The following is a 19,177-nucleotide window of genomic DNA, read 5'->3' as shown; positions in this document are numbered from 1 at the left end:
ACTTCATGCCCGGAAGCTTACCTGTGCAACCGCAAGTCACTATGGGCTCTGGCTTGGTTGACCTTAGTTGTGACTCTGGCTGGGACGGTGCTAGCAGATGTAGAACTACGGTAGGATTGGATGAGCACCGGACAGTGGTCAGGGGAACTCTTCGGGAGAGCATGTTTCGGTCATCTTGTTCTCAAACACCCTGAAGTGTGAGAACGTAAAAGAGGGGTCGAATATTGCGGGTAAAGTGTACAAACCTCTGCAGAGGGTTAAAACCTAATCGATTAGCCGTGTCCCCGGTTACGGACAACTTGAGCCTCTGGACTTGGATCTATCTCGGAACTCTCAACACCGGACTGATAACATAATTGTGGGCAACTTATGATGTTTTGGGAGATGAGACATCGGTTGGCGGAACCATGTCATGATAGTAAACTCCGTAGTACAGACTCCGGTTAATTCCTTTGATGTAGGGAAAATAAAACCAGCTTTTACGCAAACAAAACTCAGATACAGAGCCACAAAGCCATATTGCATATAGTATAGTTTTATCATCTGTTTTCTCATGTTGTGATCTTGCTGGTACATTCAATGTACTGACCTACACGGCTGCAACGTATCATGTTGCAGGATTTTCTTCGACGAGTAAGAGTTATGATACAGGGTTACGGTCTACACTCAACTTGCCGATGGCGTTGATGGGACTCCACCCCCGTTTAATTGTTTCCGCTGAGTATTATGAGGTATATATCAGTTTTACGTTATTTATACATGTGATTGCACTTTGATATATACATTGATGTACTGTGTGTGCCAGCATACTGATCCAGGGATGGCACAGAAACACAGAGGCTTGACCGTCTGAGGTCGGGTCGCTACAGTATTAGTCATGCCCCCAAACAAATTAGAAGACTATCCGTGTAACTTTCTTTTGCGGTGCCTTTGGTATGTGACTCGTGTGGCAGTGTGTGTATTTCTGTCCGTCGAAAAACAGCGTGGGTAATACTGTTTTTCTTTTTTGACTGACATGGTGGATACGTAATTTCCTTTTGTTTACAAACTTCTTCCATTTTATTCACTCACCTTATTGGAGTACCTAACCGATTAGGGTGTGTTTGAATGTAAAGTATTTTTGCAGTTTTTTAGGAATACCGTGGTTTCAGGAAAAAAAAAACCTTGGTATTAAATACTTTAAGGTGTTTGGATGAAAGAAATACCGTAGTTTAAGATGTTTTGGTATTGCTCATACCATAGTTTTCTTGCGGTATCTAAAAAAGAGGCCCCGACCCCTTTTTTAAAAACTGAACGGAGCAAAAAGTAAGCGATTCCGACTCCTCATCATTATCTGTTAATCGTAGTGTAATTTATACCCTGTTTATTAGGCTTTTTTAGTTAGGTGATTAATTTGTGTCCCATTGGTCTCTCGAGTCCATGTTCTTCTGGCGGTTGTTGCCAGTGATTCCTCCGTTCGATCAGTGATCTAGCATGCATCTATTGAGTCACGCTAGCATCTAGAAGAGTGCGAGAGGACTTGGCTTGCATGGCATGGCTGCATGCATTGGACGGCTGCTTTTACATGTTGATCTGCTCCTTAAGTATAGCTGAGTTAGTTGCAGTCAGCCAAAAATTACGAGAAAACAACATTTGCCAAACGGACAGGTGGTTTCGGCAAAACAGAGAAAAACCATGGTTTAAACAAACCGAGGTATTCATTGCCCTCGTGTTGAGAAACTGAGGTTTTGGATTACCACAGTTTTAAAAAGACAGTGCTGCCAAACTAGGCCTTAACTTTTTCTTTCGCAGGACCTTACCGATCAACTTACTGTGCAAGAAAGTAAGGAAGGCAAGTTGGTAAGAGTTCCGTTTGGAGACAGTTGTACTCGGAACAGAAATACATATTCTGAGACTTAGTCAAGTAAATTTGAGACGCTGACATGTGGGCCATCTTCGGATCTGACCCACATGTCAGAGAGCACAAACCCACCTCGCACCTGGGTTAGACCGGCACTTGGACTGGTTCGCTCACACAGAAAACTCTCCCCCTTTCCTTCCCCAATTGCCCTCCCCTCGTTTCTTCTCCACCTGTCCAGTTGGCAAGCCCCTCGCCGCCCCTCGCCGCCGTAACCTCCCTTCCAGTCGTCGGCTCTCCTAGCTCATCTGGTCGCCTCGACTCCCATCATTGGGGCCGGCGAAGAAGCCAGCCTCGAAGTCGTCGGATACGGGTCCAGTCGTGGAGCAGGAGGAGTCCCGTCACACTCGCAGGTACATCGCGCTCCTGGTGATTTGGCTTAGGCGATTTGTGCTCTCTTTACCTGAATCATGCTGTACATTCGTTCTAGTTCTCGCAATGTGGACGCGGGGGCGGGGAAGTCGACAGCCCCGAACTCGTCAGACAAGGCTCCAGTCATCGAGCAGGGGTCCCATCGCAGGTACTTCGCGCTCGTAGTGATTTGGCGTAGGCGATTTATGCTTTGTTTATCCGAATCATGCTGTTCTTGAATCTTGAGGTGTATTCGTTCCGTACCGGCAGTGTGGACGTGGGGGCGGGCAAGATGGCAGCGCCGAACTTGTCACACAAGGCTACAGTCGTGGATTAGGAGTCCAATCGCAGGTACTTCGCACTCTTAGTGATTCGGCGTAGCCGATTTGTGCTTTGTTTACCCGAATCATGCTGTTCTTGATGTGTATTCGTTCAGTACTGGCAGTGTGGAGGTGAGGGCGGGCAAGAACACAGCGCCGAACTCGTCAGACACGGTTCCTGTCGTCCGCAGGTACTTCGTGCTCCTAGTGATTTCGCGTACCTGATTAGTGATTTTGTTTATCCCAAATCATGTTGTTCTTAATGTGTATTCGTTCAGTACTGGCAGATTGGAGGTGCTTGAGGAGGAGGATTCTGACGATAATGCAGCGGGGAATGGGAGCCAACGCACCACCTCCAATGCGGATTCTCTTCTTCGTGATCTTCAGGCTCAAGGGAGAAAGCTTGGTAACAACCCGAACCCCTCCTGCATCTCCTCTCTCTCTCTCTCTCTCTCACACACACACACACACACACACACACACACACTCTCCTCCGTATCTTACTTGATTGATCCCTTGATCCCAGCTCTGGAGAGATTCAGGAGAATGTGCAGAGTACTCGGTGCTGACTACAAGAAGAGGTTATCTGAGATGGGTTGCATGTCTGATGACGATGTTGACATGGACCGACTATACAAAGAAATGGATCTTCTGGATGTGACCATCAATTCCAACTACAAGAAGGTAATCTTTAAGTTTGTAAAAAATTATACCAATTTCTACAACAATTGTGTTCTGGAAACTTGGTGGATCGATTGATACTGATCTACTTTTGTAGGTGTTAGTACACCTTATCTATATAGTTGGTCAATAGATGTTATCTAGCTAGGTGTCTCTTCAAATCAGGTGATTGTGGTGTGTAACAGTGACAATTCTGACCTTCAGTAACCTATTTATGGCTGAAATTCGAATGAACGAGATTAATATCTCCCAGTAAAGAATTTGTGTTATCTAGCTGAAATTTGGAAGCACTGTGAGTCTTTCATTGCTACCGTTGACAAAGTCGGGATTTCATCCAGTTAATTTAGGAACGCCTTCATTATGCACTATATTGGGGGGGGGGGGGGGGGTGGGGATCTTTTAGTCTCAGTAGTAAATGGTATTTCATCTACATATATCAGGAGATTTTTTATGGTACAGCAGCATATTTTGTTTTTTCTGCTCTTTCGGGTAGTTTACTGGCCTTATATTTACGCTATTATGCATTGTTTGTTTGCAGCTCAAAGATGTCGGTAGCGAGTTGTTTCTGGAGTGGGGGCGTGCAGATACCCTGCTCAAGAACATGTTGAAGTTCTCCTATGTTATATCTGTCCATGATTCCACCACACCTGCTGAGATTGACGAACCTCATTTCCTTGATACCTTGTGGGTCAAAAAGGCCCGGACAGAGCTAGATGACAGGAGAAAGGATGCGAAGAAGGAATACCAGAAGCAGAAGGAGAAGCTGAAGGGAATGATTCATGAAAGTCGCCTAACCTATGATTTTGTGGGATTCAATCCCAAAGAAAAAGGTAATATTATATAGGCCTGACATATATGCCTTTACAATGCATATGCTTTTGTGCACAGTTGCACATCTTGCGGTACAGTAATTTGATTGTGTTCCTATTCAGTGGACCCTAAGAACTATTATCAGGAGACATGCAAGGTTCTGAAGCAGATTGAAAAGATTCGAGAGCTATCTGTCAGCCGAAAGGAGATGGTCTACCGAATGGAAAGGGTCCAAATGGCCATTGCTCAAAACAAACTTCCGACACCCAAAATAAGGGGTATTCCATTTGTTTTGTAGAAATGCATTTGTTTTTATTCCTTCTGTTTCATAGTTCATTTTTGTTGTGCAGATCTCAAGGAATTGGCGATGAATCATGTGAAGAAGATAAGTGTTAAGGGTCAACCAATTATATACTCCCTTCGTTCGGAATTACTTGTCGCGGAAATGGATGTATCTAGACGTATTTTAGTTCTACATACATCCATTTCCGAGACAAGTAATTCCGAACGGAGGGAGTACAATGGAGAGGATATTAGTACCGCATTCGATAACCTTGAGTCTGAAATTGATGCTCTTGAAGAACAGCATGAGCAGCAACTTGAGAAGGAAGCAAGAATGTTGAAAACACGGACCCGATCTGGCGGGTATGTGTGAAAATAATTTCCCTGTGAAAGGTTTTAGGGAAGCATTGATGATTCTTTGCCCTGCTGTTTCAGGGCATCTCTGTCTGTTTCGTCGGAGTCGGATTCGGATTGAGCAAATTCTGCAACCTGCTCTGGAAGAGGTATGTGAATCAGTGAATGTGCCTCCACGCCTTCATTGGGATGTACTAGGGACATGTTTCATTCTACACTGCAGTAGTTTAACTGTGAGAGCTTATGTGGCTTATGTAATAGGAATTTTAACCGTGGAAAAATTACCTTCTACAATTTACTGTGGTCGAGCATTCATTTCACTAGCTGTAGTACAAGTGCGCTGCATGTCACATTAAACGTATTACTGAAATTGTAAAGGCTGTAAACAATGAAGTAACTACCCATTCGTGCCGATCACCGTTCTGCTAATCTGCTTGTATACCTTAAAAGAAGTTGGCCGTCTCTTGCACTCTGAACTCTGATGATGGCTTCAGCGTGTGATCTTCCGTCAGTATGCTGGTAGCTTATTTGACATTACCCTCTGTTTTAACATGATTATCCTTGTACACGCAGGCTGGAGCGCAGGAGCTGTCATTGGAGGAATGAGAACCCTAAACAAACCATCATCACAGGAGTCTCCCCCCCCCCCCCCCCCTCCTATTGTAGATAATTCTAGCAGTATCCGCAACAGCAGAGGATCTTTCTTCAGGAAAATGTGTTCATAGAAGAGATACTACGGGATATATATACTATGTGGTGATTGTTGGTGCTTGTTAAATATGTACCTGCTTACAAAGCACCTTTAGTATTTGGTACAAATTGCTGGAGGGTAAATGCTAGTCGAGACTTCTTTTTGTGCGAGCTGGCTATATTTTAGTTTTGTTTGCCTTGTGTGCATCTGGTAAGCTTAATATCGTTATCATCATTGTTTATTTGCCGTGCTCTACTGTGAAAAGTTGTTTAGTGTGACTGAAATGTGTCTGATGCATAGTTGTGTACATTTCAAGTTTGTGTTTCGTACTGAAGAAAAATATCAGATTAACACTTGCAAATTAAATTGTATGACTGTGATTGAAATCCTTGAATTCCTGCTGATCTTGGGTGAACTGATGACACTGATGCTCCAAGACCAAGAGTTTTGACTGCCAAAGCTATTGAAGCTGCTCCCTCCCATGAATCACAGCTTTCTGGACGCACTGCTTGAACACCATGGAGCAAGATAGAGAAAAAACTCCTATCCCAGTTGATCGAGCTGAACCCACACACCGCCGGGCAGGTGCATCAGCCTCTTCTTTCTAGTTTGGAAGTCGCTACAATTGTTTCTGTGTGGAATTATCTGACCTTTTTTTAGGTGAAACAGTAGGAAATGTGAAATGACAAATTTGTGGAACTGCAAAGTTCTTGTCATTAATACCTACTAGCTCTTTTGGTTTGGGTTTAATTTCGTACTAGTTGCTTGTCTTGTGGATCCCAGAGTCTTAATCTTGTTTGTCTTAGGGATGCAAATTTGGAATGCACTCCTTACTTCAATCAAAGGAACTAAAAGTTCAAAAGTGATGTTGATTCTGAAACTTTAGTTCATTTAGTTGAATATATGAGGGCCCTCAAGGTTCCAAATCAGCATATAGAACCAAAATGGTCTGCGTACTGTAGATGGTTGTAGCAGGGGTAGCAAGGTGAAGAGATTACAAATTCCATCGAATTAAATATAGATTACAAAGAAGCATGTGCATTACTAGACGGTTTCAGGGAAGGCACAAACATGAGAAAACTCAGCCTAAAACTAGTCGAACTTGGGCAGCTCAGGGAGAAACCCCATCCATGATGTGCTTCAGTGCGTCGTCCTTCTCCTCGTCGGTTCACAAATGTTGATGTGTCACCAACTCCCAGTCCCAGTGCCCCTTGTTCCCAGCATGCCCGTTCCTGAACATTGTGACATTGCGCAACACCGTGCACGCTCCCATGAGAAACTTGACGAACTAGGCCTGCCTCTTTGTTCCCTCATAACCAACCATCACAAACTCCTCCAGGTGATGGTGCCGGAGCATGGTGGGTCGCCAGGGTATCTCATCACCGGGCTTCTCTTCTAGGCAAGCTGCGATGTGGATGTGGAGGGTCTCCAGGGAAGGCGCCGCCTCGAGGAGGAGACGGGGCCACGAGACATCCCAGGATGAAGGCACGTCGGCGACCAGCAGCCTCCTCAGGTTCGGCAACAATGGCGGCGATGGGGGGCTCGACGGCACGATCCATCTGTCAGGCCCAGTGAGCCTGATGCCCGGCATGCGTCGAAGGAACGTTTCAGGCTCTATCTTCAGGTGCTGCGATAGAGCTTGGCGAAACCTTTGCAGTGTCATCCCGAGGCACAAGGTGAGGTTATATTTCCCGAGGCGGGGAAACGAGGTGGACTCCTCCAAGTGCACTATGATCCCCTCGGAGGCAAGGCTCTCGAGGCTAGGAAGAGCCCTCAGGCGCATCCGTCTGAACCTGCACCTGTCCACAACGAGCTCCCTGATCTTCGACATGGGGGCGTCCACGACAACGCCCCTGCTCCCGCTGCACCTGCAGGAGATGAGGTGCAGGACCTGCAGCTGCAGGCACGAGGTGAAGACGCCCTCGTAGGTCGCCTCGGGCGCCGAATCCGGTATGTCCTGCAGGACGAGCATGGTGAGCGCGCCGTACTCGTGCAGCGGCGGGAGCACGCAGCCTCCAAGCTTGAGGCTTTGCAGGCGTGCCGCGCCGTGCTCCTTGCACAGGCCATGGCCCCCAAAGCTGTGGACTGCTCCTGGTTGATTGTAGATTGGCTTGGCAACAGCTTCGAGGTCGTCCACCCCCCAAGCGTCGACGGCCTCCGCGATGAGCTGGTTCAGGCAGCCGGTGTTGTGGGTGACGAAGAACTCCACCCTGAGCCTGCTGACCCTCCTCCGGCGAGCGACGGTGCCCAAGAAGCTCTCGACGGACCTGGTCATGGCGCGCATGGCGCGGTGCTCGTACCTTGTGATGTTGGGCATGAGCTCCCGTGTCATTGCGTGCCTTTCGTACTGGAAAAAAATAGCTCCCCCAATGTTGCGGCAGAGCTGGACCCATAGGTGGTAGCGCGGCGGGAGCATGCCGTCGACGCTGAAGCTGAGGACAGGGAGCTCACGGTTGAGGCGGGCCCAGCGCCTGGAGAGGGCGGCGGTGCCGAGCGCCGTCCGGATGTCGAGGCGGCGCAGGACCGAAAGAAGGAGATCGTCGGGGAGGGCGCTGATCCGGTCGTCGCGGCAGGACGCCTGCGGCCGGCGGCGGCGAAGGCATCGACCCATCGCGGTCCTGGCCCTGGCCATGAGTGAGCTACCTCCACCCGCGCGACGAATCGAGTAGCCAGTAGATGTTGCCGACTCACGGCCGCGGTTGCGATTAAATAGAGGGAAAACGTTTGTTTTATGACATGAAACTGCTTTGCATACGATGCTTTTCTCGTCCGAACGGTATGACCAAAAAGCAAATCATCTGTAGATGCTATGGCCCACAAACTGAATTATTTATAATTATCTCTAATCATACAGTGTTGGGCAGAAAACTCGTCGTACACATAGCAAGGTTCTTTAGGACAACGCTAACGCCCATATCGTGTGCTGGGAGTCAAATCCGTCCACACGTCCTATAACACATAGACTATGCCATATCACCGCATGCATTCATGTGGAAATCTTTTTTGATTTTCAGTTTACAAAATGTTTTATCTCTTAAATGAAAAATCCGATTGAATATCTGTTTTCACCATTAAATCCCCCGCGACGAGATCTTCGAAACTAGATGTCATATCAATATATTTCGATGAATTTTATTTTTATTAAAAGTTGCCATGTCTATTGCACATGAATTGTCATGATGTTTACACTGAAGTTGCCATGATATGTTTCAACTATTTTCTTCTACATTGAAAAGTAAATTTTGACATATTATAAAACGGAGAATTAAGAAACTAGACTTGCCATGCACCATAAACAAAATTGCCATCATACATGCACTTAAAATTGTCATGGTTCATAAAAAAATATTTTTATGGTCAAAGTACTGGAATTGTCATCATCAAAAAATTAAAATTGACATGCTCTACAAACTAAAATTGCCACATGGCAACTTTAGTTTAAGCACTATGACAACTACAGTGTAAACATTATGGCAACTTTTGGGCAAAAAAAATTTCGTCGAAACATATCAACATGAGATCTAGTTTTGAAGATCTCGTCGAGACGGATTTAATGGTGAAAACGGATTTTTAATTTGATTTTTAATTAGGAGATAAAATATTTTTAAGCCAAAAATCAAAAAGATTTTTGCTGATGTCATCCGTTCATACGAGGCAAAATGAGTGATGATGGAGGCGTGTGGGCGATGTGCAAACGCCCACACGTGTGGGCGTTAGTTTTTCCGTTGTTTTAAGCCGGATGAAAAGAACAAAACGCAAGCCTCCTCCAGCGATCGACACGCGTCCCCTCGCTCGGCCCCACGCGCCGCTCCACGACCTGCCTTATCCCACGCAAAAGCCCACGACCACTCATTTGTCTACCGCATCGTCGTCTTCGACTCGCAATCTGCAGATCCCCTCTTTCCTCTGCTGCCCACTCCCATGGCCGGGATCTCTCTTGCTGCCCACTTCCATGGCCGCGTTGGCCCTTCTCTTCCATGGCCACGCTGGCCCTTCTCTTCTATGGCGGAGTTGTTACTGCTGCAAGGGGGCACCGCCGTGCTGCGACGAATCGGCAGAAGCTTCGACGCCGACCACTGCCTGCCATGGCCGTCGGAGTTGTTGCTGCTGCGACGGGGAGCATCTGCGCATGGCGTCGGAGCTGTGATGTTTGAGCCTGAGCTGCAATGGAGTGGCGCAGCGCTGCGGCGGTGATCGCGGCGAGTGGCCCACGAGGGGCGCTGCAACTCCGGCGGTGTTGCCTTGTAACTATTGGGAGCATCGTCGCAGTTGCAGTGAAGCAACGCCGGGCTGCCGGAAGCATAGTCGGAGCTGGAATGAAGCCTCACCGGAGTTGCAATGGAGCTTCGCTAGACGCGTCGGTGCTGCGTTGGAGCTCTGCCAGTGCTGCAATGGAGCTTCGCCGGACGCCGGCGGTGCGCCATGAGAGCTGCAGTGGAGCTCTTGCCGGGTGCAGCAGCGCTGCGTTGAAGCAGTCGTGCGCCTAATACTGTCATGGCATTGCTGTAATCCAACGGCCACCAGAGCGCTAATCGGACGGCTGCCTAGCCGGATGATTTCTCCAAGAAATCATTTGACTTATTCGTAGCAGTCGCCTTAAATAGAGCCGTTAGCATCGACACTGAACCTCTCCGATTCTTGAACTGAGATGGAGAAAAATGTGTGAGTCGATTCAGTACTCCGAAAGATGCGAGGACAGCCGTAGAGAAGAAGGGGTGGAATTCGGGGAAGAGCGCCGCCGGCAAGAAGAAGGGTAGGGGGTGGGGAGGGGATTTAGGGATAGAGCGCGGCCGGCGAGACAGAGAGTGTGCACTGTGTAGGACCAACTTGTTTTCAAATAGTCCATAAAAAAACTCGTTTCCAAATCAGAAATACTAACGCCCACACATGTGGGTGTTTGCATCTCGCCCACACGCATGGATCTACGTCCGTTTGTGGTTGCACGAATCTTGGCATGTTTGTGGTTCCACGTAGGACTGGGTTGGTGTGTGGGCATTCATCTGGTCGCCCACACGTCCGTTTTCACCACACGAAGGGACCGGTGTGTGGGCGTTTAGCAGTTCGCCCACACGTCAGTTTTCACTCACGCACAGGGGCTGGTGTGTGGGCATTTATCAGTTCGCCCACACGCCGGTCTCCTCTCCCACACCCAAAGCTGTCAGTTTCCATGTGTTTTGCAGGGTACATGGCAACTGCCCTAGTGTGCTTGTAAGCAGATGGCAACTCTCTCTTTTACCCGAACATGTTAGTTGCCATGTGTTTTGCAGGGTACATGGCAACTGCCCTAGTGTGCTTGTAAGCAGATGGCAACTCTCTCTTTACCCAAACATGTTATTTTGCCATGTCTCTTTGTAGCGCTACACGACAACTGCCTAGTGTTAGTAGGTGGCAACTCCTAAAGTTTTCAAATCATGACAACTGTAGTAAACCAGAGCATACATGGCAACTGCCTAGTGTTAGTAGGTGGCAACCCCTAAAGTTTTCAAATCATGGCAACTATAGTAAACCAGACCATACATGGCAACAGCTGCAGTTGTCCAAAAATGGCATCTGGCACTTGATCTGAGATGGCAACTGCAGTTGAGCAACCATGGCAACTGTAGTTGTCCGACATGGCAACTGTAGTTGTCCGACATGGAAACTGTAGTTGTCCGACATGGCAACTGCAGTTAAACGAACATGGAAGAGGGTCCGCACCATGGTAACTGCGGGGCACGTGGTGACTGTCATGCGGGGCATGCGGGACCATGAGGTAGGAGGCCTGACTTACGGGCGTGTGGGCGTTATCTATTTTGCCCACACGTAGGCGTGTGAGAGGGACCGCGAGGAAAAAATGACGTATGTGCATTACTTGTTTTGCCCACACGTAGGCGTGTGGGCTGATTCTCTTAGACACCACACAAAACGTGTGGGCAGACCCCTTAACGCCCACACGTGTGGGCGTTATCGGCGTCCTTTCAAATAGTACTAGAATAAATCACGTCAGCAGTTTTAGAACTCGTGTACGAGGGGGGATTTTCTTCAAGAAAAAAAGAAGTTATCGCGTATATAACTTGCCTAACAACCAGAGGTGATTTCGACATGCCTTCCGTGCGTCGTGCGGACGTGCCGTGCAAGATTAACAGAAACGGAATTGGTATGTCACATCTACTAGTAGATGTGAAATACTTTCCTTTTATTTTCAAGAAACTTTTGATATATTCATTTTCAATCATGATAGTACAACGAACACTAGAAATAATAAAAATTACATCCAGATATGTAGACCACCTAGCAACGACTACAAACACTGAAGCGAGCAGAAGGCGCAATGTTGTCATCGCCCCTTCCTCGCCGGAGCCGGGCAAAACTTGTTGTAGTAGACGGTCGGGAAGTCATCGTGCTAAGGCCCCATAAGACCGGCGTAACGGAACAACAACCACCGGCGATGAAGAGTATAGTTTTTTTTGAAGAAAATGGACCAAATCCCCGACTCTATTATATTGAATATAACGAAAACCACATGTTCAAAAAGTAGCAAAAGAGAACTACTCCTAGAAAGGCTACACCTTTCCTGGCACAAAGCTGCCAGAGAGCTACTACGAGATCAATGTTTTACAATAAGCCATTATTAGGAACCAGCGACAAAGTTTACTACAACATTACATCTTAAATCATAAGGAGGGGGAAGATCCACATCAGGTGGTGAATAACTCGAAGATGCTGAGAGCCCTCCTGGCCTTCAGAGGAGGGGCTGTAGCTGGTTGTGGGGACCACGTCAGCTGAAGCACTGATGAAGGGCTGAACATCCCAGCATTTAGAGCAAGCTTGTTTGGAGTGGATGAGGGTGATCCCGGCTCCGAATCCCTGCTCGCGGTGTGTAACTTGTCCCAGCTCAGCCACTCTTGATGGTTAGAGGCGCCTTCACTTCCTTTAAGTACCTCAAGAAGCCCCCCAAAGTTTCGACCAGTATCGAGATCTTGGTCAAACTCAGCATCTTCCCTAAAACTTGCTTGAGAGAAATCCATATGGCGTTGTTAAAGATAATGGAATTTCTAAGTTTCCATATGCACCACATGGTTACTGCACATGCTACATTAAGGGAGGATCTCTTTTTGTTTGAGAGCCAAAATCTGGCAACAGACAAATAATCCGTGCCTACATCTACTTTGAAATGTTCTCTAATGATTGCCCACACAAACTTAGCGACCACACAATCAAAAAGGAGATGATGAACGGTTTCATCTTCAGAGCAAAAAACACAATCCAAAGGTTTAATGATCTGCCTTTTTCTGAGATTTTCTCTGCTACCTCTTGAGCTTGCGTTGGTTTTTCCCTTGAAGAGGAAAGGGTGATGCAGCAAAGTAGAGTAAGTATTTCCCTCAGTTTTGAGAACCAAGGAGACAACGCACAAGCCACCGAATACCTGCACAAATAAACACCAACTTGCACCCAACGCGATAAAGGGGTTGTCAACCCCTTCACGGTTATTTGCAAAGTGAGATCTGATATAGATGGATAAACGGTAAAGTAATATTTTTGGTATTTTGGTTTATGGAACGGAAAGTAAAAGATTGCAAAGAAAGTAAATAGGAAACTAAATTTGTAGATCGGAAACTTATATGATGGAAAGTAGACCCGGGGGCCATAGGTTTCACTAGAGGCTTCTCTCAAGATAGAAAATATTACGGTGGGTGAATAAATTACTGCTGAGCAATTGATAGAAAAGCGCATAATTATGATGATATCTAAGACAATGATCATGAATATAGGCATCACGTCCGTATCAAGTAGACCGACTCCTGCCTGCATCTACTACTATTACTCCACACAACGACCGACTCCTGCCTGCATCTAGAGTATTAAGTTCATAGAACAGGGTAATGCATTAAGTAAGATGACATGATGTAGCGGGATAAACTCAAGCAATATGATGAAAACCCCATCTTGTTATCCTCGATGGCAACAATACAATACGTGTCGGTTCTCCTTCTGTCACTAAGATCGAGCACCGCAAAGATTGAACCCAAAACTAAGCACTTCTGCCATTGCAAGAAAAACCAATATAGTTGGCCAAACCAAATTGATAGTTCAAAGAGACTTGCAAAGATATCAAATCATGTATATAAGAATTCAGAGGAGATTCAAGTAATATTCATAGATAAGTTGATCATAAATCCACAATTCATCGGATCTCGGCAAACACACCTCAAAAGAATATTACATCGAATAGATCTCCAAGAACATCAAGGAGAACTTTGTATTGAGAATCAAAAAGAGAGAAGAAGCCATCTAGCTACTAGCTATGGACCCATAGGTCTGTGGTAAACTACTCACGCTTCATCGGAGAGGCAATGGTGTTGATATAGAAGTCCTCCGTGATCGTATCCCCCTCCGGAAGGATGTCAGAAAAGGCCCCTAGATGGGATCTCACGGGTACAGAAGGTTGTGGCAGTGGAAAAGTGGTTTCGTGGCTCCCCTGGAAGGTTTTGGGATATTTGAGAACATATAGGCGAAAGAAATAGGTCGGTGGAGTCACGTGTTGGAGAACGCAGTATTTCAAAAAAATTACCATCATCACGCAAGATCTATCTAGGAGATGCATAGCAACGAGCGGGGAGAGTGTGTCCACGTACCCTCGTAGACTGAAAGCGGAAGCGTTTAATAACGCGGTTGATGTAGTCGAACGTCTTCGCGATCCAACCGATCCAAGCACCGAACGTACGGCACCTCCGCATTCAGCACATGTTCAGCTCAATGACATCCCTCGAGCTCTTGATCCAGTTGAGGACGAGGGAGAGTTTCTTAGTACGACGGGTGGCGATGGTGATGATGAAGTTACCAGCGCAGGGCTTCACCTAAGCACTACGACGATATGACCGAGGTGTGTAACTGTGGAGGGGGGCACCGCACACGGCTAAGAGAAGACTTGGTGTGTCTTTGGGGTGCCCCCACCCACGTATATAAAGGAGGGAGGGAGAGAGGCCGGCGCCCTAGGGGCGCGCCAAGAGTATGGAGTCCTACTAGGACTTGCAAGTCCTAGTAGGAATCCCTTTCCTTTTTTGGAGTAGGAGAAAAGAAAAGAGGGAAAGAGAGAGGGAGTACGAAAAGGCAAGGGGGGCGCCGCCCCCTTCCCCTAGTCCAATTCGGACCCATGGGGGGGGCGCCACCTCCCCTTGGCCTGCCTCCTCTTTTCCCGTATGGCCCAATAAGGCCCATTACTTCTCCCGGTGAATTCCCGTAAGTCCCCGGTACTCCGAAAAACACCCGAATCACTTGGAACCTTTCCGATGTCCGAATATAGCCTTCCAATATATGAATCTTTACCTCTCAACCATTTCGAGACTCCTAGTCATGTCCGTGATCTCATCCGGGATTCCGAACAAACTTCGGTCATCAAATCACATAACTCATAATACAAATCATCATCGAACGTTAAGCGTGGGGACCCTACGGGTTCGAGAACTATGTAGACATGACCGAGACACATCTCCAGTCAATAACCAATAGCGGAACCTGGATGCTCATATTGGTTCCTACATATTCTATGAAGATCTTTATCGGTCAAACCACATAACAACATACGTTATTCCCTTTGTCATCGGTATGTTACTTGCCCGAGATTCAATCGTCGGTATCATCACACCTAGTTGAATCTCATTTACCGTCAAGTCTCTTTACTCGTTCTGTAATGCATCATCCCGCAACTAACTAATTAGTCACATTGCTTGCAAGGCTTATAGTGACGTGCATTACCGAGAGGGCCCAGAGATACTTCTCCGATATTCGGAGTGACAAATCCTAATCTCGATCTATGCCAACCCAACAAACACCTTCGGAGACACCTGTAGAGCATCTTTATAATCACCTAGTTACGTTGTGACGTTTGATAGAACACAAGGTGTTCCTCCGGTATTCGGGAGTTGCATAATATCATAGTCAAAGGAATATGTATAAGTCATGAAGAAAGCAATAGCAATAAAACTGAATGATCAACATGCTAAGCTAACGGATGGGTCTTGTCCATCACATCATTCTCCTAATGATGTGATCCCGTTCATCAAATGACAACACATGTCTATGAATAGGAAACTTAACCATCTTTGATTAACGAGCTAGTCAAGTAGAGGCCTACTAGAGACACTTTGTTTTGTCTATGTATTCACACATGTATCAAGTTTCCGGTTAATACAATTCTAGCATGAATAATAAACATTTATCATGATATAAGGAAATATAAATAACATCTTTATTATTGCCTCTAGGGCATATTTCCTTCAGTCTCCCACTTGCACTAGAGTCAATAATCTAGTTCACATCGCCATGTGATTTAACACCAATAGTTCACATCGTCATGTGATTTAACACTCTATAGCTCACATCGCCATGTGACCAATACCCAAAGGGTTTACTAGAGTCAATAATCTAGTTCACATCGCCATGTGATTAACACCCAAAGAGTACTAAGGTGTGATCATGTTTTGCTTGTGAGAGAAGTTTAGTCAACGGGTTTGCCACATTCAAATCCGTATGTATTTTGCAAATTTCTATGTCTACAATGCTCTGCACGGAGCTACTCTAGCTAATTGCTCCCACTTTCAATATGTATCCAGATTGAGACTTAGAGTCATCTGGATTGGTGTCAAAGCTTACATCGACGTAACCCTTTACGATGAACTTTTTGTCACCTCCATAACCGAGAAACATATCCTTATTCCACCAAGGATAATTTTGACCGCCATCCAGTGATCCACTCCTGGATCACTATTGTACCCTCTTGCCAAACTCATGGTGAGGTACACAATAGGTCTGGTACACAGCATAACATACTTTATAGAACCTATGACTGAGGCATAGGGAATGACTTTTCATTCTCGTTCTATTTTCTGCCATGGTCGAGTTTTGAGTCTTTACTCAACTTCACACCTTGCAACACAGGCAATAACTCTTTCTTTGACTGTTCCATTTTGAACTACTTCAAAATCTTGTTAAGGTATGTACTCATTGAAAAAACTTATCAAGCGTCTTGATCTATCTCTATAGATCTTGATGCTCAATATGTAAGCAGCTTCACCGAGGTCTTTCTTTGAAAAACTCCTTTCAAACACTCGTTTATGCTTTCCAGAAAATTCTACATTATTTCCGATCAACAATATGTCATTCACATATACTTATCAGAAATGCTGTAGTGCTCCCACTCACTTTCTTGTAAATACAGGCTTCACCGCAAGTCTGTATAAAACTATATGCTTTGATCAACTCATCAAAGCGTATATTCCAACTCCGAGATGCTTGCACCAGTCCATAAATGGATCACTGGAGCTCACACACACTTTGTTAGCACCTTTCGGATTGACAAAACCTTCTGGTTGCATCATATACAACTCTTCTTTAAGAAATCCACTAAGGAATGCAGTTTTGACAGCCATTTGCCAAATTTCATAAAATACGACAATTGCTTACATGATTCGGACAGACTTTAAGCATAGATACGAGTGAGAAATTCTCATCGTAGTCAACACCTTGAACTTGTCGAGAACTTTTTGCGACAATTCGAGCTTTGTAGATAGTAACACTACTATCAGTGTCCGTCTTCCTCTTGAAGATCCATTTATTCTCAATGGATCGCCGATCATCGGGCAAGTCAATCAAAGTCCATACTTTGTGCTCATACATGGATCCCATCTCAGATTTCATGGCTTCAAGCCATTTCGCGGAATCTGGGCTCATCATCGCTTCCTCATAGTCCGTAGGTTCGTCATGGTCTAGTAACATGACTTCCAGAACAGAATTACCATACCATTCTGGTGCGGATCGTATTCTGGTTGACCTATGAGGTTCAGTAGTAACTTGATCTGAAGTTTCATGATCATCATCATTAGTTTCCGCACTAATTGGTGTAGGAATCACTGGAACTGATTTCTGTGATGTACTACTTTCCAATTCGGGAGAAGGTACAATTACCTCATCAAGTTCTACTTTCCTCTCACTCACTTCTTTCGAGAGAAACTCCTTCTCTAGAAAGGATCCATTCTTAGCAATGAATATCTTGCCTTCGGATCTGTGATAGAAGGTGTACCCAACAGTCTCCTTTGGGTATCCTATGAAGACGCATTTCTCCGATTTGGGTTCGAGCTTATCAGGTTGAAGCTTTTTCACATAAGCATTGCAGCCCCAAACTTTAAGAAATGACAGCTTAGGTTTCTTGCCAAACCATAGTTCATACGGTGTCGTCCCAACGGATTTAGATGGTGCCCTATTTAACGTGAATGCACTTGTCTCTAATGCATAACCCCAAAACAATAGTGGTAAATCGGTAAGAGACATCATAGATCGCACCATATCTAATAAAGTATGGTTACGACGTTCAAACACACCATTACGATGTGGTGTTCCAGGTGGCATGAGTTGTGAAACTATTCCACATTGTTTTTAAATGAAGGCCAAACTCGTAACTCAAATATTCGCCTCCGCGATCAGATCGTAGAAACTTTATTTTCTTGTTACGATGATTTTCTACTTCACTCTGAAGTTCTTTGAACTTTTCAAATGTTTCAGACTTATGTTTCATTAAGTTGATATACACATATCTGCTCAAATCATGTGTGAAGGTCAGAAAATAATGATACCCGCCGCGAGCCTCAACACTCATCGGACCGCATACATCGGTATGTATTATTTCCAATAAGTCAGTGGCTCGCTCCATTGTTCCGGAGAACGGAGTCTTAATCATCATGCCCATGAGGCATGGTTCGCAAGCATCAAGTGATTCATAATCAAGTGATTCCAAAAGTCCATCTACATGGAGTTTCTTCATGCGCTTTACACCAATATGACCTAAACGGCAGTGCCACTAGTATGTTGCACTATCATTATCAACTTTTCATCTTTTGGCATCAGTATTATGAATATGTGTATCACTACGATCGAGATTCAATAAACCATTCACCTTGGGTGTATGACTACAGAAGGTTTTATTCATGTAAACAGAATAACAATTATTCTTTGACTTAAATGAATAATCGTATTGCAATAAACATGATCCAATCATATTATGCTCAACGCAAACACCAAATAACATTTATTTTAGGTTCACCACTAATCCCGAAGGTAAAGGGAGTGTGCGATGGTGATCTTATCAACCTTGGAATTACTTCCAACACACATCGTCACCTTGCCCTCAACTAGTCTCTGTTCATTTTGTAACTCCTGTTTCAAGTTACTAACCATAGCAACTGAACTAGTATCAAATACCCAGGGGCTACTATAAATACTAGTAAAGTACACATCAATAACATGTATATCATATATACTTTTGTTCACTTTGCCATCCTTCTTATCCGCCAAGTATTTGGGGCAGTTTTGCTTCCAGTGACCATTTCCTTTGCAGTAGAAGCACTCAGTTTCAGGCTTAGGTCTAGCTTTGGGCTTCTTCATGGGAGTGGCAACTTGCTTGCCATTCTTCTTGAAGTTCCCTTTCTTTCCCTTGCCCTTTTACTTGAAACTAGTGGTCTTGTCAACCATCAACACTTGATGCTTTTCTTAATTTCTACCTTCGCCGATTTTAGCATCGCGAAGAGCTCGTGGAATCGTTTTCGTCATCCCTTGCATATTATAGTTCATCACGAAGTTCCAGTAACCTGGTGATAGTGACTAGAGAACTCTGTCAATCACTATCTTATCTGGAAGATTAACTCCCACTTGATTCAAGCGATTGTAGTACTCAGACATTCTGAGCACATGCTCATTGGTTGAGCTATTCTCCTCCATCTTGTAGGCAAAATACTTGTCAGAGGTCTCATACCTCTTGAC

At 45.4% G+C, this 19,177-nt stretch overlaps 2 protein-coding genes across 2 annotated transcripts; one reads left to right on the top strand and one right to left on the bottom strand.

The window, feature by feature from the left end:
* Positions 1 to 2,307: 2,307 nt before the first annotated feature.
* LOC123171105 (uncharacterized) lies at positions 2,308 to 5,922 on the top strand. Its single transcript, XM_044588747.1, has 9 exons — positions 2,308 to 2,417; positions 2,685 to 2,759; positions 2,847 to 2,974; positions 3,095 to 3,252; positions 3,788 to 4,079; positions 4,182 to 4,337; positions 4,410 to 4,704; positions 4,777 to 4,844; positions 5,269 to 5,922. The coding sequence occupies exons 1-8, from the start codon at positions 2,308 to 2,310 to the stop codon at positions 4,814 to 4,816; spliced, it is 1,254 nt and encodes a 417-aa protein (XP_044444682.1). The 3' UTR covers positions 4,817 to 4,844; positions 5,269 to 5,922.
* A 344-nt stretch (positions 5,923 to 6,266) lies between these two features.
* Positions 6,267 to 8,103, bottom strand: LOC123166724 (uncharacterized). The gene has a single exon (XM_044584515.1). The coding sequence runs from the start codon at positions 8,016 to 8,018 to the stop codon at positions 6,675 to 6,677; it is 1,344 nt and encodes a 447-aa protein (XP_044440450.1). The 5' UTR covers positions 8,019 to 8,103; the 3' UTR covers positions 6,267 to 6,674.
* Positions 8,104 to 19,177: the final 11,074 nt, after the last annotated feature.

This window comes from Triticum aestivum, chromosome 7D, assembly GCF_018294505.1.
Source record: "Triticum aestivum cultivar Chinese Spring chromosome 7D, IWGSC CS RefSeq v2.1, whole genome shotgun sequence".
Classification (NCBI taxonomy): Eukaryota; Viridiplantae; Streptophyta; class Magnoliopsida; order Poales; family Poaceae; genus Triticum; species Triticum aestivum.
The sequence above is the reverse complement of the archived record's forward strand: the minus strand, read 5'-3'. Positions and strand labels throughout refer to the sequence as shown.

Excerpts from the sequence above, each read along its gene's own strand:
- LOC123171105 (XM_044588747.1), top strand. The coding sequence starts at position 2,308 with ATGCTGTACATTCGTTCTAGTTCTCGCAATGTGGACGCGGGGGCGGGG. Across the intron at positions 2,975-3,094 it reads GGCTCAAGGGAGAAAGCTTG|CTCTGGAGAGATTCAGGAGA; the intron begins GTAACAACCCGA and ends CCTTGATCCCAG. Across the intron at positions 4,080-4,181 it reads ATTCAATCCCAAAGAAAAAG|TGGACCCTAAGAACTATTAT; the intron begins GTAATATTATAT and ends GTTCCTATTCAG.
- LOC123166724 (XM_044584515.1), bottom strand. The coding sequence starts at position 8,018 with ATGGCCAGGGCCAGGACCGCGATGGGTCGATGCCTTCGCCGCCGCCGG.